The 23,558-nt window shown below is 41.8% G+C and overlaps 2 protein-coding genes across 4 annotated transcripts; one reads left to right on the top strand and one right to left on the bottom strand.

The window, feature by feature from the left end:
• Positions 1 to 1,346: 1,346 nt before the first annotated feature.
• Positions 1,347 to 14,016, bottom strand: LOC115203776 (cAMP-specific 3',5'-cyclic phosphodiesterase 4D-like). Of its 2 annotated transcripts, XM_029768757.1 has the most exons (8): positions 13,815 to 14,016; positions 10,074 to 10,167; positions 7,014 to 7,195; positions 4,612 to 4,710; positions 4,246 to 4,410; positions 3,740 to 3,839; positions 1,957 to 2,111; positions 1,347 to 1,764 (listed from the first exon to the last, which is right to left on the bottom strand). In XM_029768757.1, exons 2-8 carry the CDS (start codon positions 10,156 to 10,158, stop codon positions 1,522 to 1,524), a joined length of 1,029 nt encoding a protein of 342 aa, XP_029624617.1. In that variant the 5' UTR covers positions 10,159 to 10,167; positions 13,815 to 14,016; the 3' UTR covers positions 1,347 to 1,521. The 2 variants fall into 2 exon arrangements, with proteins under 2 accessions (XP_029624617.1, XP_029624616.1); XM_029768756.1 differs by lacking the exon at positions 13,815 to 14,016 and having other exon boundaries at positions 10,074 to 10,962.
• Positions 13,438 to 16,701, top strand: LOC115203775 (zinc finger and BTB domain-containing protein 43-like). Of its 2 annotated transcripts, XM_029768755.1 has the most exons (3): positions 13,438 to 13,527; positions 15,027 to 16,443; positions 16,533 to 16,701. In XM_029768755.1, the coding sequence occupies exons 2-3, from the start codon at positions 15,046 to 15,048 to the stop codon at positions 16,548 to 16,550; spliced, it is 1,416 nt and encodes a 471-aa protein (XP_029624615.1). In that variant the 5' UTR covers positions 13,438 to 13,527; positions 15,027 to 15,045; the 3' UTR covers positions 16,551 to 16,701. The 2 variants fall into 2 exon arrangements, with proteins under 2 accessions (XP_029624615.1, XP_029624613.1); XM_029768753.1 differs by having other exon boundaries at positions 15,027 to 16,701.
• Positions 16,702 to 23,558: the final 6,857 nt, after the last annotated feature.

Genomic DNA, 23,558 nt, shown 5'->3' with positions numbered 1-23,558 from the left:
TACTTTGAGCCATCTCGTTCAGGTGATGGAGAGCTCAGATGATAACCCTTCCTAGGAAGAGAGGCATGCACAGCAACCTGTTAAAGCAACAGAGTCAGAGCCACCAAAGAAGAAAGCTGCCCTCTTATTGCGTTCTTCTGAGTGGAGGACTGTCCACTATCCTGCCTGTTTGGCCCTGTCCGGGGGTATCATCGGATGGGGCCACAGTGTCTTCTGATCCCTCCTGTCTCAGCCTCCAGTATTTATGCTGCAGTAGTTTATGTGTCGGGGGGCTAGGGTCAGTCTGTTACATCTGGAGTATTCTCTTGTCTTATCCGGTGTCCTGTGTGAATGTAAATATGCTCTCTCTAATTCTCTCTTTCTCTCTTTCTTTCTTTCTCTCGGAGGACCTGAGCCCTAGGACCATGCCTCAGGACTACCTGGCATGATGACTCCTTGCTGTCCCCAGTCCACCTGGCCATGCTGCTGCTCCAGTTTAAACTGTTCTGCCTGCGGCTACGGAACCCTGACCTGTTCATCGGACGTGCTTGTTGCACCCTCGACAATTACTATGATTATTATTATTTGACCATGCTGGTCATTTACGAACATTTTAACATCTTGACCATGTTCTGTTATAATATCCACCCGGCACAGCCAGAAGAGGACTGGCCACCCCTCATAGCCTGGTTCCTCTCTAGGTTTCTTCCTAGGTTTTTGGCCTTTCTCAGGAGTTTTTCCTAGGGAGTTTTTCCCAGCCACCGTGCTTCTTTCACATGCATTGCTTGCTGTTTGGGGTTTTAGGCTGGGTTTCTGTACAGCATTTTGAGATTTCAGCTGATGTACGAAGGGCTATATAAATAAATTTGATTTGATTTGATTTTGATTTGATTTACACTGGTGGTCACAGCATGCAGGGGCCCACACAAGACTGGCCTGCATTGCACGAAGGTACCTGGCAACGCCTGCCACATCAGTACCTTGTGAGAGGTTGTTTTCAATCTCTGGACATATGGTACAGAAGAAGAGAGCAGCTTTATCATCTAAAAATGTCAACAGGCGTGTTTGTCTTTGCAACTGGCTCAGTAAAAATAAATACGACTGAACTGTATGGTCACAGGTTTATGTTCTGTGGAATTCATGACATTGTTGGACAGGTTTATGCTCTTTGTTATTTGAATCCATAGAGACAGTTATTTTTTCTTATAGCCAACCCTCCAATCAGTAATTGGGAGAACAATCATTTGGAATGGCTGAAGCTTAGTGTGTGTTTGTGTGTGTGTGTGTGTGTGTGTGTGTGTGAACTTCAAGAAAATGTATGAGGGAGTAGGTATACTAGGAGCATTAGTAAGTTCCAGGACTTTTGTAATTGTTAACTTGTTTATGGTGAATATGCCATTAAAAACATTCTGATACAGAATGTCCCTAAATACCTATAATGCCTTTTTTTTAATGGAAAAATATTTATTGAGTAAATTTGAGCAAATACATTTTTTTATGATTAACTACAGAATTTTATGCGATTAATCGGGATTAATGATTTTAATCATTTGACAGCCCTAGCATTTTACAGTCAATATACAACCTGACCATGACAATACAAAAGACGTAATTGCGACCAGTTTTGCCTGCAGGGTGACGATATGTGAAGTAGCAGCCAACCTGTATCCTGTCCTTGTAGTTATCTAGTAGTAGAACTCCAGAGCTGGTGACTTTCTTGGTCTCCACCATGGTCTTCAGGTCCGCCAGAAGATTCATGTGCTTGGACATGTCAGTAGCTAGTACCTACAGGGACAAACAACAACATGTTGGATTAGTTAAATTGGGTGCTAAACTGGAACTCACTCACTCAAGCAGTCACACACTTTCATTTGACAAATATTTTGCAATATTCATATCTGTATCACTCACTCATTAATTAATTCATCCCTTTACTAGCTAGGTTCATCCACCCAACCACCCATCCATCCCACTCACTATGTCTATGACCATTTTCCTGAGCGACTGACGTTGTTTTTTGGTCAGGTTCTGGAAGATGTCACAGTTCTCTTCCTGCAGCAGCTTGAAGCCCACGGCCAGGTGGTGGTTCTCCAGGACTGACGAGTCATTGTACATGAGGGCCAGCTCTGAGTCTGGAGGGAAAACACACAGATAAAGCACATGGTTAGAAAGACGTTTTTATCACATCATTTTGAATATTAGAGTACTTCAGGGTAATATTCATTAGGTATTTCTAGAGAAGCACGTCAATTTTTGCGAGTGTGTGTGTCTGTAGATTTGATATCTCACTCGCTCTCTTTGCCACACGCATGCACGTTGCATATTGAATAAAGTAAATCAAGTAGCCAAAGAAACATATTGCGACACTTTTACTACACACGCACAAGCACGCACGCACAAGCACGCACGCACAAGCACGCACGCACAAGCACGCACGCACAAGCACGCACGCACAAGCACGCACGCACAAGCACGCACGCACAAGCACGCACGCACAAGCATGCACGCGCAGACACAACACACAATGCCTACTACTCTGAGTAATCCCTACCTCATTTGACAGAGACAAGTCAAATATATATCTCTATCTATTGCACATACGCAGGCGCACAGTCACACACACAATCACACACAAAGGCACATACACACACATGCGCGTTCACGCAAGCACACATGGATGCACGCACGCACACGGATTCCAAAGGATGGGTCCAATTAATTTGTTGCCATGGTGGCTAGGCTAACACATGTTATGTCATATCAGGATTGCGTAACTGGTGAGGATCAAAATCAGCTCCCAGTCAATCAGCCTAGAGAACAGACAGTCCTATCCCAACATTGTATAACGTTATACTAAGACAATTAATCCGGTTTCAATATGAATCAGGATCAAAATCAGCTCCCAGCCAATCAGCCTAGAGAACAGACAGTCCAATCCCAACATTGTATAAACTTATACTAAGACAATGAATCCAGTTTCAATATGAATCAATGTACCCTTCATTCTATCCACAATGCCATTTAGCTTGAACTGAGTTCATCGTTGTCTTGCAAGGCAATATTTTGTAGCCTGGTCCCAGATCTGTTTTTGCTGTCTTGCCAACAATACGGTCATTGTCACGCTAAAGTTGTTCATGTCAATGTCCATAGGAGATGATTATACAGCACAAACAGATCTGGGACCAGGCTACATGTTTTGCCCATTGGCAGAAAATGTAATGTATTTATGTATTCTTTTGTATGTCACGTTTCTCAGATTATGCACAGTGCATTCTGTACCTTCTTTATAAAATGTATTTTTGTCCGTGAGTACCATGCCTCTTGGGCTGCTAACCCAGTCAGGGAGTGTCTACCCGACCCACCAGACAGACCCGACACACACACATCCACTCACGCACGCACGCACGCACGCACCCACGCACGCACGCACTCTGGGAATGTCTCTTTGTATCCTCCACAATTAACTCATATAGAGTCATCGCCTCCTGTCTGCATGTCTAATGAAGGGGATTCCCCGAAGTGCGATGGATCCAATTCTTTTACACACTGTGTATGTAAAAGAATCACTCAAACACAAGCATTTTGTTACACTCGCAATAACATCTACTAAATATGTGTATGTGAAAAATAACAATTGATTTGAAGAGAAAAGCTAATCTTAAAACAGCCATCTACATTAGCACTGTGATAAGAGGCAAAAACGGCATGTCATGTGAGGTCAAAAAGCTCATAACTGCAAATCATGGGAAAGACCACTCACTGGTACTGATGAGAAACTGGTTGGAGACCCCCGGGTGGTCTACGTCATAAATAGCACTGGCAAAGATGGCAGCTAGGATTTCCAGGTCTGTGAACACAGCCTGCGAAGACAAGAGGTGGAACAACTATATGAGCACAACAAATCAATTAACACAATCTCACTGTATGAACCTCACTGTTCAATCCATCAAAACCAGGGTCATTGAAAAGGGAAGAAAACAGATTGGAACAGAGTGGGACTACCTGGACATGTCTAATAAGAAACTATCATCTTTGTTATCCATTGCAAAACGTTTTAAAACATCTTCTGTTGCCTGCCCTAATGAACACAACTCAGGTTACATTTAAACAAGACAAATATAAAAACAGATATAATTGCTGTGTTAAAAACACAATATTATTAACAAAACATAAGCCAAAACGTTAAGAGGTGGCCATATTGACAGTATCAAATCCTCCCAACAAAGTTTCCCCCCATAAAGCAACAGAGATGGTACATTCACCTACCTCTAGAGCAGGCGTGGACAGAAGCACGTGAGTGGATTGGGTGACATCAGCAGCATGGATGTTATTGTGATAGGCTACATCACCATGGTAATAGTCTTCTAGAGTCATCAGGTAGGTTATAAAGGTGTCTAATGGTATTTTGAATGTTTTAAATAAATGTCTTTCCTGAAAATGAGAGAACATGAGACACGGTCAAAAAGGATCAAGAATAATGCCAGAATTATGGGTCAACTGACTGCTATTCACACATACATTTGCACACACACACACACACACACACACACACACACACACACACACACACACACACACGCACAAAACTTGTATAACACACACAACACAGTAAATTCGTATAAACATTCTTACCTGAAGAATTGTGTACATGATTACTGTTAAAGGCCGGTTCCCTGAAAGCTCGGTGACTTTGAAAAGATTAAGGCCCCATTTATTGATGTCCTCAAGCTCCTGAAATCAGACATCATGGCCCATTTTAGACACACCACTTTCCTCCAAACATACACTACATGGCCAAAAGTAATTGGATACCTGCTCGTCGAACATCTCATTCCAAAATTATGGGCTTTGATATGGAGTTGGTCCCCCCTTTTGCTGCTATAACAGCCTCCACTCTTCCGGGAAGGCTTTCCACTAGATGTTGGAACATTGCTGCGGGGACTTGCTTCCATTCAGCCACAATAGCATTAGACTCGCAGTCAGCGTTCCAATTCATCCCAAAGGTGTTCGATGGTGTTGTGAGGTTAGGGCTCTGTGCAGGCCAATCAAGTTCTTCCACACCGAGACCATTATTCCTCCTCCTCCAAACTTTACAGTTGGCACTATGCATTGGGGCAGGTAAGGTTCTCCTGGCATCCGCCAAACCTAGATTCATCCATCGGACTGCCAGACGGTGAAGCGTAATTCAGATGGTGAAGCGTTTCCACTGTTCCAGAGTCCAATGGAGGCGAGCTTCACACCACTCCAGCCGACGCTTGGCATTGCGCATGGTGATCTTAGGCTTGTGTGCGGCTGCTCAGCCATGGAAACCCATTTCAGGAAGCTCCCTACGAACAGTTATTGTACTGATGTTGCTTCCAGAGGCAGTTTGGAACTCGGTAGTGAGTGTTGCAACTGAGGACAGATGATTTTTACACGCTACGCCCTTCAGCACTCGGCGATCCCGTTCTGTAAGCTTGTGTGACCTACCACTTTGCGGCTGAACAGTTGTTGCTCGTAGACGTCTCCACTTCACAATAACAGCACTTACAGTTGACCGGTACAGCTCTAGCAGGGCAGGAATTTGATGAAGTGACTTGTTGGAAAGGTGGCATCCTATGACGGTGCCACGTTGAAAGTCACTGAGCGCTTCAATATGGGCCGTTCTACTGCCAGTGTTTGTCTACGGAGATTGTATGGCTGTGTGCTCGATTTTATACACCTGTCAGCAATGGGTCTGACTGAAATAGCCGAATCCACTAATTTAAAGGGGTGTCCACGTACTTTTGCCATGTAGTGTATTATAAGGAGAAATTATATACATTAATACACAATTACACATTTTCCATGACAAAAATGCATAACTATAGTCTGAAATTCAACCAAAACAACATTGTAGATTTATCCGTACTGCGCTGTACAAAATCACATTCTAAGTAAAGATGTTTCGAGACAATGTCTGTATCACAGTCTAACAACAGACAATTAAGAGACAAATAACACAAAGCCAATATCATCTTAGTAATATAGGGTGTATCTTCACAGCTACTTCGTTACTTTTCTGGATTGGGTATTCACACCACATAGCATGTTTGGTTGAATCCAGCCCATCTCCCGTATTACCACATGCCCTGTATGCCGATCAGCAATCCACTGTAGCGTAACATTATATAGGTGACCCTCCTATTACCTGGATCTCAATAGAATCAATTTAGTCCATATGACTATATGAGAAATTACAGAGGTGACCCTTTTAGGCATCCTATCACCAGCAACTTCATCGATTTTGGCCTAAATCTGAAGTGGTGATCAGTGCTAGAAGTTTAATAAGCACTAGAACATGGGTTAGCTCTGGTGGTAATCTCTAGCTAGCTACGATGGTGCCGTAAAGTACTATAACGGAACAGTGGGAAAATTAATAGAATAAAAATAGAACGATAGAACAATGAAGAGGCCCAGGTCAGGCTACACTTCACCTTGGGAAAAGTTCAAAAGTCCAGATAAAGGCCCAGCCAAAACTCAAAAAGACATTATGTAGCTAGAGGTTAAAGTGATGCACAATTGTGTACTACATCAATCATTTGACATTTAGGTAATTTAGCAGGCGCTCTTATCCAGAGCAATTTACAGTAGTGAGTGCAAACATTTCCATACTAGTCCCCCGTGGGAATTGAACCCACAACCCTGGTGTTGCCAGCACCATTCTCTACCAACTGAGCCACACAATATGTTACAAATTGTAACAACAACATAAAATGTGTATGATATGTTACAAATTCCAATTTGTACAATATGTTAGCATTTTGTAAGTGGTTAAGATCCCAGACTGCATCTTTAAGTTCTTTCCTCAAGGAGGAATTTATAACAGATTTATTACAGATAAATAGTTGACTTTAGTCTGTAAAACAAAAGCGCAACCAAAAGACTACTCCTATATCTGATTGTTTTATCTACCTTAGTTGAACACCCTAATGATAAGTCGCTCTGGTTAAGAGAAGCTAAGAGCGTCTGCTAAATGACTAAAATGTCAATATAATGTCAAAATGCTCCTTCACCGTTGCCAGTTTGTCGTCTGTCCCGGTCTTGACCCCAAAACGGGGTATATTAGAGTTGGAGAGGCTAGTGCTGTGCTGCAGCCTCTTCACACCACTCATCTGACACATGGGCTTGGCATTCTTCTTGTCCATCTTCACCTTCTGCATCTGGGGGCATGGCCTCTCCGCACCATGCTGCTTGTCTGGGGAAGAGTGAAGGAAGGAGGGGATAGATATATGACGAGAGGGAGGGACTGTTAGACAATACACAAAGTAATTTTTTGTTGTTGCATATTTTATGCTTGTCTGCTGAAGCCTAACTTGAGATCGCACTCTCCAATAATCATGCATTGAGGTCAGTTGGGGACTTGATTTACGCACCCTGATCTCAAGTTAGGATTGGTCCTCATTGACTAAACAAACATGGTGTCACAAGTGTCGATGAACGGTGACCAAAATGCAGTGGGTATAGTGCTCATCTTTCCTCTTTATTTGAAAGAACACTCAAAACAAAATAAACAGTCGACGAAACAGTTCCATAAGGCACACAGGCTATACAGAAAATAACCACCCACAAAAACACAGGAAAAACAGGCTGCCTAAGTATGGTTTCCAATCAGAGACAACGAAAGACACCTCCCTCTGATTGGAAGCCATACCTGGCCACACATAGAAAAAGAAACATAGAAATAGAAAACTAGAACCAAAATCCCCTAGAACCAAAAAACCCCAAAACACACAAAACAAACACCCCCTGCCACGCCCTGACCATACTACAATTACAAATGACCCTTTTACTGGTCAGGACATGACAGTACCCCCCCCCAAAGGTGCAGACCCCGACTGCACCTCCAAAACAACACAAAACACAAAACCAACCCCAAACCTAAAGGGAGGGAAGGGAGGGTGGCCAATGTCAATAACGGTTTCTGTGCTACACCCCCCCTTCACCAATCCTCCCACTACGGACGTGGCTCTGACTCTGGGCGTAGCTCTCATTCAGAAGACTCTGCGCTGAGAGGCGTCGCTGGAGGCCCCGGGCTGGGGAGCGTCGCTGGAGGCTCCTGGCTGAGGGGTGTCGCTGGAGGCTCCGGGCTGAGGAGCGTCGCTGGAGGCTCCTGGCTGAGGAGCGTCGCTGGAGGCTCCGGGCTGGGGAGCGTCGCTGGAGGCTCCGGCCTGAGGAGCGTCGCTGGACGGAGAGTGCGCGGAGCAGGCACAGGACGCACTGGGCCTTGGATGCGCACTGGAGGTCTGGCGCTCAGGGCTGGCACAACCCGCCCCGGCCCAATGCTGACTATAGCCCAGTAAGGGCGAAGCGCTGGCACCGGACAAACTGGGCTGTGCTGGGGAATGCGGTGCACCGTACCTGGAGCAGGCGTAGGATATCCTGGGCCCAGGATTCTCCCTGGAGGTCTGACACTTACAGCCAGCATACCCCGTCCTGGCTCCATGCTCACTCTAGCCTGGCAAGGGCGAAGTGCTGGCACAGGACGAACTGGGCTGTGCTGGGGAATGCAAGGTATCGTGCGCGAAGCAGGCGTGGGATATCCTGGGCCGAAAAGCCGCACTGGAGGCCAGATACGCTGCGCCGGCGCACTTCTCCCTGGCTGCCAGCTAGCTGTCGCACGACAACGTTGCGGAGCACCGGGCTCGGAGTGCTTATGGGCGACATAGTGCGCATACCTCCATGCTGCCTAGCTCCTCCTTCTGTGCGTCTGCTCCGTCGTGCGCTCTCCACCAGTCCCTTTCTCCGGAATCCAGCGTCGTCATCCGCTCTTGACTCCTCGACCGGCTCTGGTTTCCTCTATGGCTCCCTCCAAATAGCCCGGGAGGTTAGGTCAGGGTTCCCCCCTGACCTAGCAACACTCCCCTTATGCCCCCCCCCCAAAAAAATGTTTGGGGCTGCCTCTCCACCTCCTGAATAGGAGGATACAACGCCTCGTACCTCCATCGTTCCCTCTTTGCTTCCTCCAGCTTCGCCTTCGGGCGCTGGTACTCCCCAGCCTGGCTCCATGGACCCTTGCCATCGAGGATCTCCTCCCACGTCCATGACTCCAAATACTTCTCCTGCTGCTCCTTCCTCCGCTGCTTGGTCTTCTTCTGGTGGATGGTTTTGTCACAAGCGTCAATGAACGGTGACCAAAATGCAGCGGGTATAGTGCTCATCTTTCCTCTTTATTTGAAAGAACACTCAAAGCAAAATAAACAGATGACGAAACAGTTCCATAAGGCACACAGGCTATACAGAAAATACCCACCCACAAAAACACAGGAAAAACAGGCTGCCTAAGTATGGCTTCCAATCAGAGACAGCGAAAGACACCTCCCTCTGATTGGAAGCCATACCTGGCCACACATAGAAAAAGAAACATAGAAATAGAAAACTAGAACCAAAATCCCCTAGAACCAAAAAAACCCCAAAACACACAAAACAAACACCCCCTGCCACGCCCTGACCATACTACAATTACAAATGACCTTTTTACTGGTCAGGACGTGACACATGGTTACATTTTATCAAACGATATGAATTGTTATAGGGCAATTCCATAACGGAATTACACTGACAATGGTATACCAAAAAGTATACCAAACAAAAAACATTGATTTCAAAGTTTAACAAACCATAGAACTCTATGGACTACTTAACAATTTCACAGATTTTTTTTTAACAAAAACACATTTACAGGAAGAACTATGCAGATACAAAGTTGGGTAACAGATTAAAACTGAGGGACATTTTACCATAATTCTGTTACTAAACTTTGCATCTGCATAGTTTTTCTTAGTAAATTGATGAAAGTAGTCATTGTGCATAGAGTTGTATGGTTTGTTAAACTTTAAAAGCAATGTTTTTTGTTTAACAGACATTTTAAAGTGAAAAATTAGTCTCAGTGTAATTCTGTTACAGTGGAATTGCCCAATACCCAAATTATTTGGAGGCTTTTTGGCTATGGGGAGTTTCAGTTTCAGGGGACATTTTTGTGGACTGAGTGATTGAGACTCTTTACTTGACTTTTGGGGACTTGTACTTATTGTTATAAGTACTGACAACAGAACAGCACGGTCAGTCAGTCTTACCTAAGAAGGTTCTGGAAATAAACTCAGAGACCTGGTTCCCCGAGCGACTCATCTGAGACAGGTGAGACAGCTCCCTGTTCAACATCCTCTTGAACTGGACACAGAGAGAGGGAAGAGAAAGAAAATGAGATAGAGAGGGGGGGATTACTCCTGTGCATATATGACATTGTGTAGAATATAAAGGGTAAATAATAGCATACTTAGCGTACATACATCATAGAGTATCACATTATTTTACATTTTTACCTCAATGAAAATGACTGCACTGATGAAAACACTTAACAAACCAGTAAAGTAAACCCTTATCTCAAGTTTTTGGAATGACACTGTGAATGATAGACATTATCCAAAGGCAGAAACTCAAACCTACAAGCTTTAACATAAGCTTAGCTATCTGGGATCTGTTGAAAATATTTTGCTCCGGAAAACAAAAATGAGTGTTTCTTATCGGAATAGCTAGTCGGTATTTTTCCATTTGGTGCCTAATGAACTTAGCCCTGAAATTGCTTGAATTCTAAATCAGAATGAAGATCAACATACTGTACCTTTATGTACCCCCATGACACAGAACGTAAGAAGTTTTGTGTCATGGGGGTACATCGATGCAGTAAAATCTAAAATAGATAGAGCCAAAACATGTACACAAAGGTGTCCCTCAAAACATCGTCATACAATCAATCATGACATAATCCATAAAGTAGTGTCTCCATGGCCTTGATGGCATAATCTACAAATTCTTTTGAGGCAAATAAACCTAGGGCATAGTAGCAAGATTGAATACAGAAGGCGTAAGGTAGGCGAATACACACAAAACATCACTAATCTAGTTATGGCTATAACATCAATGATAAAGTATTATCCTCCCCCCAAAAAATCCAATGCTGAATAACCGGATAGAATGGGACCTAGAGCATCTGAAGGGTCCATAAGACATTATGAGGACACTAGTCAGCTGCGTCTTCGACTAGCTCTTTGGAGCGGACCTAACATGGTTGTGGAGAAGATGCAGGCTGCATCTGAGGAAGACTGCACCAATCAGTGACCATCAAGCCCAAATTGAACCAAGAGCATTCAAGATGTGCCTATTAGGCAAGTTAACGGTCTTCATTTGGTGTTCTAATTTCACTGTGGAATACATGAATACTAACTGAAATCCCTCGCAGTGCATCTCTCTAACTATTGGCCTCATCTTGGTGTATAAATGGTTGTGGATTTACTCAGATCTTGTGTGTGTGTGGGATGTGCATACTTGCAAGTGTGTAATCTAAAGCAATATTTTTGGTGAACACTCACAAGACATAGGGTGTTTCTCAATATGTATACTACTTACTGTGCTCCACACTCCCCCTACTACAAAAGGTAGTAACTATAGGTTATCCCTCCATGGTTATTTAGCAAGCTGCCCAAGTTAGCTGGTTAGCTAAGCTAGCTATCACTCACCACAATCCATGGCTACATGGATGACTACACAGTCTGCAAGTACTCTGTCAACCCTGGGAAAACATGCCAATATAACCTGATACTAGCTACATTACAAATAAACATCCTTCAACAACATATTCCTGGATTTTATTTTTTGAAGTGAGAGTGCAGGAGTCGGGAGACGAGAGATATGCATGCCTCACAGTAACCTCAGCCCAGCTATGCCCTGTAACATTACTGACTATTCACTTAATCTTCTGCCAATCAGCCAGGCTAATGGCAATACAGATGACACAAGATACATAAACAAACTTATCAGCCAGCTAGTTTAACAGGCAAAAACGTTACACAGGCAAAATCGTTATGCAAGGTGCAGTGGCTAGCTAGCTACACATTCTTCTTGGCCCTATTGACTTAATATGGGGTTGCGATCTACGCATACTACAGTGGGTATTGTAGGCAGCTAAACATGAAAAAATTAACACAGTGTGTATTTATTCAGATTTCAAGATACAATATTGTAGACAGGAAACATGAGATGTGAATGGGCAACATTTCATTCTGAAGAAGGACTTTCTCTTGCTTCAGCCCAAATAATGGCCGCCATTGATTTTTGTTGAGTCATATTTCAGTGTATACTTTCCGTTGAAGCTGGCATCGATGCATGCTTTGAAATGTGTAGAAGCGGAGTACGCATTCGAGAAGTGCCTCCGTGTTCATGAACATACTACCTCAATTAGCCCGACCAACCGGTGGCCCCACACATTGGCTACCCAGAATATCTGCATTGGGTTAGGGTTAGGGAATCAGCACCTGAACGGAGGAATCAGAAGAATGCATTATGTTTGAAAACTAAATATTGGTGACTGGCATGTGATGAAAGATTATTATCCAATAAAACTGATCTCACACTAACCCGGTTTCCAACCTTTTAGTGCGAGTAAAGTACATGTTGGATAAAAAATATCAAGACAGGCCTGATGGAAACAGAACATTTTTGGTACTCTTTCCAAATGTCGACAAAACAACGCTAATATGATATTTCATCATTCTTTACTTTTAACGGGTCAAAACATTAGTCCAGTTCACTGGTTAGGCCTGCCCTGTGAAAGATCCCAAACGGACATGCAGTCATCTGAAAGGTCTCTTGGTTCAGTCAATAGTGCCACATTCTGTTGTTCACACCTCATTTCATAAATAACCCAATTTTATTTTCTTGCAAAGATGTATGTATGTGGTTGGAAGAATAGGCCTACCAAATAACTGTTTCCCTCTTATTTTTCTGTCAAATATCAGCTCATCGTCTCACTACATTGCACAAACAATGGAGTATTTTGTTTTTATTTCGTTTATATAGGATGAGATTAACAGAAACATGTAATTTGAAAGTCATATTTTTCATTATTTCAACTTTTACAATTTACAATAAAGACATTGTTGTAGGTCAACATTAGGAATCTACAGGAGTAAGAATATGTCAGATAAACCTCCTACAAACTTCCGGAACCCTCACCAGCCATTCTAGCTGATATGGCAACCCAGACAGTTGGGTCGTCACTAGTTAAGACCTGATTTTAAATCTAAACTTAACCTTAACCACACTGCTAACCTTATGCCTAACCTTATATTAAGACCTAAAAGCACATTTTTGTATATTGTGTTCGTTTTTATTTAATTTTTTACTTTATTTTATTCAGTAATTTTTTTTCTTAACTCTATTTCTTGAACTGCGTTGTTGGTTAAGGGCTTGTAAATAAGCATTTCACGGTAAGGTAAATACCTGTTGTATTGGGCACATGTGACAAATACATTCGATTTGATTTGATTTGTGACTGTGAATCTGACTTTGTTGCTGAGTTATCTTGTGGAAACCAGACAGTGGGGGCGGGCTGCCGGCGGGTTTGTTTACATTGCTCATAACGCGCCATGCGATTCTTGGCTACGTGATGACGTAAACTGAAAGAAATCCGGTGGAACTCGGAAGAGAGCTGACTGTTGTATTCTAAATCAAAAGATCAAAATGAAATCAAAGGTGAGACAACTCTATTTTTCATGCATGTACGACACCTAGATATTTACGTATGGTCAGTAATTGTTGAAAACCTAGGAATTCATCATGATCGTAAGAATTTGATGTATTCAGTGCATTCTACTTGGGATAGCGCCATAGCTCAGCTAGCCAGCTTCTGCAACATTGTTTTTTCAGCATCTTGTGAATCACACGGGAAATGGAAATGTTTACACTTGCACGCAGTGTTCTGAATGCAAATCTGCACATAACAGTTTGCAGATGTAGAAATCCAAACCTATATTGCTTACCTACGTTTTTTCTTCATTGTGAGTATTCAATTGTATTTGCTTGGCAACCGCTTCTATCATTGAGTATCATTAGCTAGGTTTCCATCTTATTGGCGACAGATTTCATGCGAATGTTCGAAAATCTGCATAAAGAAAATATTAGCATTTTCCGTCAAGTGGAGTGTTTCCACCAAAACTGACTTGTTGCGGAGAAAAAACAGTGCGTGATGACGTAGACACACAGCATTACATTTTTATTACGTTTTCATGTACAGAATACAAATCTAAATGTGTTTCCATCGCATTTTCAACTCAACCAATAGTTTTGTCACAAAAACTGTTGCCGAAATAGTCTGCCTACTCTTGTCTTGGCACATGCGTTCTAACCAACAGCTCCCAGATACAGTGCGCGTGAGATTATTATGGATATTTGTTTTTGTCAAGCATCGATCATCATGTCACCAGAATGAGTCCCTCGATATTTATTGGAAAGGACCATGAAGCTCATAGCGTTCACGTTCAGCACCCTGTGAAGTTCCTCATAATTAACTTAATCTGTAAGCTAATAAACTGCATGGTTTCCCGAGTTTTAGCGAGAGGACCACACACCATATCATCGCCTGACTCCCAAATTTGGTTCAATATGATGGTTTTTAAATCAGTATTTGCGCATGAAGGCGTTTCCACCGCCATTTCTCGCATAATACATTTTACCGACACAAAAAGGTCCCACCATGTGGAATGAACACGTTGTCTGTAGGCATTTATAAAATTGTACCGAACCTTCCTGTTGCCATCACAGCTGTCATTCATTTTCGTAATAATAAAAACAATAGTTTTTGTACAGTATTACTTTGCTCACATGGAAACTGTGGATCGAAGGTGGTTAGTGAGTACACCCCACTAATGTACATTTTATGGCCATCTTTAGCAAGTTCTATCTACTCCATGTGATCTCATGATTAATAGAATTATGAAATATTTGTATAACTTCTTTTAAACTGGCATGGATAGTTAATCACAAGTATTGTGTTTTTATCACAGTGGGAGTGAAAGTGCATTTTTCTGTTTTGTCAGTGATATAAGGAAAATCACAGAAACTGCTCGCAATCTACATGAGTGGATTGCAAAGTATTAGGCCTATGTATGGTAATACCTCTATGCTCTAGATCTAGAACCCACATATTTAACTTCAACGTAATGAATGACTTGTTGATGTTCTACATGTTCTAGATCTAGAACCCTGGCTGCCATGGAGTCCGAGGGTAACGTGCTGCGCGTGGACTTCCCAAACTTCTCCGGATCCCTGCTTCAGAAGCTCAACCAGCAACGGCAGAGGGGCCAGCTTTGTGACATCATCGTGGTCATCCAGGGCCACCAGTACCGCGCTCACCGGGCTGTCCTGGCCGCCAGTTCGCCCTACTTCTGCGACCAGGTCCTCCTCAAAAACAGTGCCCGCTGTGTTTTACCAGACGTCATGCACCCATGTGTGTTCGAACGCCTCCTCCTCTCTTGCTACACAGGCACCCTGCACCTACCGGCCGGCGAAGTGGTAGCCTTCCTCACTGCAGCAAGCTTCCTCCAGATGTGGCACGTGGTGGACAAGTGCACTGAGCTGTTAGAGGTGGTAGGAAGCGGCGCAAGAACATTAGCACACAAGTCTTCTGGTGGGCTTGGGGACAGGCCTTCCCCTGGGGACAGCAGCTACCACAGTCCTGGGGATGGCTCCATGGGCCTGGAGGCCGGCGGAGTAGCAGTGGAGGGCTTTGCCAAGATGGAAATGGATCAGCTCCTGGAGAACAGCTTCTCCCCATCCTCTCTGGAGAACAACAGCACCCAGCCCGGCGGCAGCTGCTCTCCGCCGGTCGACCACGACGGCTCAGGTAGCGAGGCCACCAGCCAGGACGGGGATGACGAGGAGGTTGGTGAGGGGGACTACCAGTACTCCAGACCAGCCTACGTCCCACCCAGCATCATGGGCCACAGAAAATGGGTCCATGTGAAGTCAGAGAGGCGTGAGGATTGCGGGGGCGGCGGGGCTCTGTTTAGCGGGGACCCTGCGGTTACTGACCCCGAGCAGATGAACTTTAGCCACTCCCAGGCCTCGGCCAGCAAGAGCTCCCTGGGCCACAGCATCGACGAGAAGCTGGCAGCTCAGCTGGAGGATCGCCTGGAGGAGGACCCGCTGGACTTTTATGGCACCTCCATGGAGGGCTTCTCAGCCGACAAGGCCGAAGGGACCCCGCTTGGGCTGAAGAACGACCTGCTAGGAGGGGCAACCGGGGGTGAGGAGAGTGGCGGTGGTTTGGAAGGAAACCCCAGTGGCCTCCAAGAAGAGACCTCCCACTCGGGCTTTGCCTCAGTGGTCTACAAATTGTACCCCTGCCAGTGTGGCAAGAGCTTCACCCACAAGAGCCAACGGGACCGGCACATGAGCATGCACCTTGGCTTGCGGCCATACGGCTGCGCCGTGTGCGGCAAGAGCTTCAAGATGAAGCACCACCTAGTGGGCCACATGAAGATTCACACGGGTGTAAAGCCCTACGAGTGCAGCCTGTGTGCCAAGCGCTTCATGTGGCGGGACAGCTTCAACAGACACACGTCCTCCTGCACCAGGGCCCACCAGGCCCGGCCTGCCGTCAACGAGCAGGCTGCCCAGATCTGCTGACCCCAGATCAGATTTCCAACTACAGTTCACCTCGTCATCTCCCACAGTCCCGTATCAGTTTCACTGAGCAGGCTGCCCAGATCTGCTGACCCCAGATCAGATTTCCAACTACAGTTCACCTCGTCATCTCCCACAGTCCCGTATCAGTTTCACTGAGCAGGCTGCCCAGATTTGCTGATCCTGGATCAAATTAACACACAGTTGCTTGGATGACCACCCTCCAATCAGTTTAGGTGGATATAGGGTTATTTTGATTTGAACATAACCTTCCATACATATTTGCCCATTGTAGAAGTGCTCAGAAACAGATTTTTCTTTTACCTGAATGCCAACATGTTCAAGAGATAAAGGTGCTCAACGTTTACCCATTTTTCATACCATACTATAAGACATCCATGTCTTCATCATTGGAAAAGATAAACGGATTAGATGTATATAATTTGAAAAGCTTACAAACAGGGTTGTCAAACTATTTTATATATTTTGTCCTTTAACGTAAATTATCTAAAAACGTGGAAGCTCCTTTTTTATATCCTTTAACGTGTTTGTGTTGTGCCTGCCATCGGTTGAGACACAACATGCTCTTGAATACAGGGTGGGTATAATGGTTTGGCTAATAAATGTAGTAAAATGAGAATAACATTTTATATTTCAAGTGGAACCACAAAGATGGTTGGAGGTCCAGACATCAGAGAATGTTGACTTGAATGGGAATATCTGTTGTTTTAAATTATACTGTCAATCCTCCATAGGAAACCTATTGAAATTATAGGAATTAAAAATTTTCCATTTGTCATTTAGCAGATGCTCTTATCCAGAGCGACTTACAGTAGTGAGTGTACACATTTTATTTATTTTTTTCATTTAAAAATAAAAATACTTGTCCCTCGTGGGACTCAAAGCCACAATCTTGATGAAGCATAGATAATATAGATAATAGAATAGACATGACCATTTAAGTTTACATTTAATGGTGGGTTGACCGGTGGTCACCTTTGTGGTAGACTGGTAGTAGTTAGAAGTTAACATTTTTATTAAATTATCATTTCAGTGGTGTACCTGGAGGATATTCAGTAGTGAGTTGCCTAGTTAAATAAAGGTTAAATATGTTTTATTTCTTTTTTAAACCCAGCTAAATTGCAGTGGTCTGAAGGGATAGGTCCATTAAATTTCTATGATTGAAATGATACCCACCTTGTATTCTAGAGCAAGTTGTGTCTCAACTGTTGGTGGGCAAAACACAAAAGCCTCAGATGAAATAGGGCCTAAGCTAAATATGCAAATATGAAGAAAAAAAATCTGAGTTTACACATTTTTAGATAATTGAAGTTAAAGGTTTAAAGAAAAATGTAAATTTTTTAAAATTCTTTGACACATACCAACAAACGGGTGTGATCCCTGCAGTGTACGCTTAAACCAGAGTGATAAGAACGCTTATTTAGAATGTCCAGTTTCGATTGATGCAACAGTCAGTGTTTGAGCTGGCCACACACTTTTTTCACAGAAACGTTTAGCACTAACACAGTCCTTACAGAGTTATGTCCTGAATGTGACCAGTTTATTTTTGGATGCAATGTTCAGACATTCACAGAAGTAGCGACAGCATAACACAATCATCCAAAAGGAAAATGTAGGCTACATTAGTATTAGCACTAACTGAGGAAAGATTGACGTAACACAAGCGGTCATATTACTATTTACACTTCATCACATCACGGTGAGCTTACCATTGATTGAAATAATTGAGTAAAATACTTTCAAAAAATCTAAAGTATTTCGACGATGTGTAGTTTGTACGCGCCACTATGTTAGTTTTCTGCGTCAACCAAAGATAAGAAGAGGAGACAAGATGAGTTTGGTCTGTTTGCAATATGTATGATGAAGGGGGTGTGTCGTCTGCGATCATTCACTTTCGGAAGATTACTCGAAAGATGAGTGAACCATTCCTTCAGCTCATTATAACATCTTTGGTCTAACAGCCGTTTCTGTGACACCCAGAATGCATTGTGAAATTTCAACAAACATGGAGCCATACATAGCTGGAAAATATCTCAGCATTAGCTCATCATAATCAGTACAATCTTCAAAATAGTATTTTACATCATAGGTGTCCATTAAAATTACAATCTATGCAATAATCGGAATGCATTATTTGTCACCGGAACTAGAAACCTAAGTTATTATTTGTAAAGAAAACAACAATGAAGGCAATGTGAGCGCCAGCCAGAAAATGTGCCATGGGGAAAAAGTTTGTGCAAGACTGCACAAATGTCTGCATACTTGATCTGCAGAAACACTGGGGAAGTGCTTGGCTTGGGCTCTCCTCGAAGAGAGAAGTTTGTCCGGTTCAGTAAAGTCTCAAACATAAATTGTCCACAACAGTGAAATGGGCTACGTCTATGTGAATTAATGAGGAGATGGAACACATCTGAATTCAAACTGTTGTTAGACGTTAGAAAATAAAACTTGTTAGAAAATAATTTTACATTGACAAGTTGAAACATAGCCTATAGATAATTAGCAGGCTGCGAGGGTTAACTGTCCTCTTACTGAACGATCACATTTAGGAACATTGAGTGCATTCATTGGGGTGGCAGGTAGTCATGTGGTTAGAGCGTTGGACTAGTAACTGAAAGGTTGCAAGATCTAATCCCCGAGCTGACAAGGTAAAAATCTGTCGTTCTGCCCCTGAACAAGGCAGTTAACCCACTGTTCCTAGGCCGTCATTGAAAATAAGAATTTGTTCTTAACTGACTTGCCTAGTTAAATAAAGGTAAAATAAAAAAATTCTGACATCACGTGTATAAACAACTCACGCTGGTGTGATTGTTAGAGATATTTGGAACTCACAAGTGAAAAGGTTAAATATAGTTTTAAGTAAATCATGAAATAGTTTGACAACACTTTGTCATCTTTTAAATGACATCGAACTCAACCGTTTATCTTTTTTTTTAATCAGTAATGAAGACAGGGATGTCTGGTGACATGGGTCAACTTTGAGCACCTTTATCTTCTGAATGTTTTGGCATTCAGGTCCAAAAAGTCACTTTCTGATCACTTTTTCCATGGGCAAACATGTATGGAAAGTGTTGTTTAAATCAAAAGGGATGCTGTCAAAAAGTGATTGACTTCAAATGGATTTACCCTATAGACTTACAACAGGGCAGCGGCCTGAGCCAACCGTCACATACAAACTGATCCAAGATCAGAATCCTGGGACGCCAGCTTTGCAGTCTAGTCAGCTACTCAGATCTGCCGAGTCGGAATCAGAACCTCAGAAATTGTGGTGTGTGGACTGCTATAGCTACTTAACAGGAGAAACATGGAGTGCATGTACAGTGCCTTCAGAAAGTGTTCATACCCTTTTACTTATTCCACATTTTGTTGTGTTACAGCCTGAATTCAAAAAATGTAATTGTTTCTACTTCTCACCCATCTACACAATACCCCATAATGAAAAAAGTTAAACATGTTTTTAGAAATATTAGCAAAGTTATTGAAAATACAATACAGAAATATCTCATTTACATAAGTATTCACACCTCTGAGTCAATACTTTGTAGCAGCTGTGAGTCTTTCTGGCTAGGTTTCTAAGAGCTTTCCACACCTGGATTGTGCAACTTTTGCCTGTTATTCTTTTCAAAATTCAAGCTCTGTCAAATTGGTTGTTAATCATTGCTAGACAACCGTTATCAGGTCTTGCCATAGATTTTCAAGAAGATTAATGTCAAAACTGTAACTCAGCCACTCGGGAAGATTCACTGTCTTCTTGGTAAGCCACTCCAGTGTAGATTTGGGCTTGTGTTTTAGGTTTTTGTCCTGCTGAAAGATTAATTAATCTCCCAGTGTCTGGTGGAAAGCAGACTTAACCGGGTTTTCTTTTAGGATTTTGCCTGTGCTTAGCACCATTTAGTTTATTTTTAACATGAAAAATTCCCCAGTCCTTAACGATTACAAGCATACCCATAACATGATGCAGCCACCACTATGCTTGAAAATATGGAGAATGATACTTTGTAATGTGTTGTATTGGATTTGCCCCAAATATAACACATGTATTCAGGACAAAAAAAGTTAATTGCTTTACCACATTTTTTGCAGTATTACTTTAGTGCCTTTTTGCAAACAGTATGCATGCTTTGGAATATTTTTATTCTGTACAGGCTTCCTTCTTTTCACTCTGTCAATTAGGTTAGTATTGTGGAGTAACTACAATGTTGTTGATCCATCCTCAGTTTTCTCCTATCACAGCCATTAAACTCTGTAACTGTTTAAAGTCACCATTGGCCTCATGGTAAAATCCCTTCCTCTCCGGCAACTGAATTCGGAAGGACGCCTGAATCTTTGTAGTGACAGGGTTTATTGATACACCATCCAAAGTGTAATTAATCATTTCACCATGCTCAAAGGGATATTTAATGTCTGCTTTTTTTATTTGAACCCATCTACCAATAGGTGCCGTTCTTTGCGAGGTACTGGAAAACCTCCCTGTTCTTTGTGGTTGAATCTGCGTTTGAAATTCACTGCTTGACTGAGGGACCATACAATTATTTGTATGTGTGGGGTACAGATATGAGGTAGTCATTCAAAAATCATGTTCAACACTATTATTGCACATAGTCCATGCAACTTATTATGTGGTTTTTAAGCAAATGTTTACTTCTGAACTTATTTAGGCGTGCCATTACAAAAGGTTTGAATACTTATTGACACAAGACATTTCTGCTTTTCATTTTTAATTAATTTGTAAAACATGTATAAACATGATTCAACTTTGACATTATCAGGTACTGTGTGTAGGCCAGTGACAAAAAAAATCTACATTTTATCCATTTTTAAATTAATTCTGTAACACAACCAAATGTGGAAAAAGTCGAGGGGTGTGAATACATTCTGAAGTAATAGACTTTGAAGCACGAATGGGTCACACATCTAATGTGGGGATCATGTTACCTCAATGTTCTCACATAGACACATCAATAGCACACTGGCTAAAGACATTATATTTACTGGGTTTAGACCTTATATGGGCCTTTCTTTTGTTAACTATGTGGTAGGGCGTTTTTTCGCCCTCAGGACTGGATGTTGGAGAGTAGTGCCATTTATCTTGTCAGTTAGCCAGCCATTCCCCAGAGGAGTTGCCATTTTGAAACCTTACTTGTTTATCCTCTGATAACTTCTCATATCTGTCACCTTGAAAATCAGGGATTCTCCTGTTCATCTTGTATTAATAGTTTATTTATTCATGGTTTTGGGAGTGGAATCATGTAAATGAGACAGTGTATCTTTGACATACTTGTACAGTTGTAGAAAATTATGGTAGGTTCATTGATGGTGAGTATTGTTTGTTAAGGTGTGCCAATGTACTGTGTAGCCCAAGTTAGGTCAATATAACTTGTGAGGCTGTTGAGCTATGTAAATGGAATAGTACTTATGATATTAGCACACGTTTTTGACATATTGAACATGCTTAAAGTAACCATCCAGTGTTTCCAGATTTCTATGAAAAATGACCCTAAAATTAATTACAATTTGAGTGAAATACTTTTCCTTCTAAAAATGGGTTATTAAGCATGTTAAAACACAGCTTTTCTGGGTTGGAATTGTTTGTGCGTACCCCAACAACAGAATGGTGTGGGTGTATACCGGTCATTAAAAATGTTCATGCAAGTTGACTGAATATTGCCCTGCTCAGCCAATGAGGCAGGATGACATCATTTGTCAATGAGTAAATAGCAAGTATTTTTGAAATGGTCTGTTTGAGATACAAGTTTGAGGTGGAGTTTTTTAAGTGTTTTTTTTCTCTCCAATTTATCCTTTGGCCACAAATCTGAGTATAAGACGAATCAACAACATTATTTGGGTATGAGTTAACAGAATATATACTTTTAAAAGTTAGGTTTTCCCTGGACAGTTACTTTAAGTTTAATGAGTCATGCATTTCAGTTTTGGAAATAGTATTCTTAAAGGCACTTATACCTAGTTTGAACCAGAGCATGCCTTTCTAGTGACTTTTTGCCAGTAGGCTACCTGCTAGATAGTCTCTTCACACTTTTGTACAGTCAGCCACATAAAGAGGTATGTGAAAAATAATACAAGTATCTCATTTTTAAATTATGCCTGGGATAAGTCATAAGACTTGCGGTTAAAGTAGGCTGTTTTGCTTTCTAGGTTTGTGATGCTAGGTCGGTTTTACAGTTTATACTATTTCAATTCAAACAGGATTTGACTGATGTTATATTTCCAAACAACAATTGATATGTTTAACTGGAAACCTCAATTACATATACTAAAACCTCAATATATTTATCATAAAATATTTAACTATATTTTTGGGAAGTAGGTATAAATAAATGTACAAATGCACAAAAAGATTACTGTACTGTAGTTTGTAGTTACACAACATCTGATAATCAACATATTGAATATAGTTTGTGGGTTCTTACTACTCTTATAGCCTAATAAATATTGTTTTTAGATAATTTATGACTGACATTGTTGATATATTGTTATTTTTTTAATCAGCACGCGTTAATGGATTTTGAATTTAAGATATGATCCTTGAAGAATGAACGTTAAATCCTAAAATGTTTTGTAAAAAAGGTGACAATTGGTACTTACGCCACCACAACGAGGAATATGCCACAATCTGTTCACCAATAGCTTTCTAGGTATTGTTAAAGAAAATTCAAGTGGACTAAGATTTTGCACTAGTTGCTACTTTTGTGACTATGTATTACGGGTGCCCTGGGAAATAAAGAGCAAACTATCTTCATTTTGAGGATAAAAAACATAATGATTAAACAATAGGACCAACTGAATTTGTTTGGGAAGATGTTTCTGCTTTTGCTTCCTTATATTAGTGATGACATTTTGTAGTATACTGTATAATACGATACTACACATGTTAGTATCCCTTGATCAGGTTCCATGATCAAACATGTTTTTAGAAATGTTTGCAAATGTATTGAAAATTAAATACAGAAATATCTAATTTACAAAAGTATTCACACCCCTGAGTCAATACATGTTAGAATCACCTTTGACAGTGATTACAGCTGTGAGTCTTTCTGGGTAAATCTCTAAGAGCTCTGCAC

This window comes from Salmo trutta, chromosome 12, assembly GCF_901001165.1.
Source record: "Salmo trutta chromosome 12, fSalTru1.1, whole genome shotgun sequence".
NCBI classification, from domain to species: Eukaryota; Metazoa; Chordata; class Actinopteri; order Salmoniformes; family Salmonidae; genus Salmo; species Salmo trutta.
This window is presented reverse-complemented; position numbering and strand designations above follow the sequence as displayed.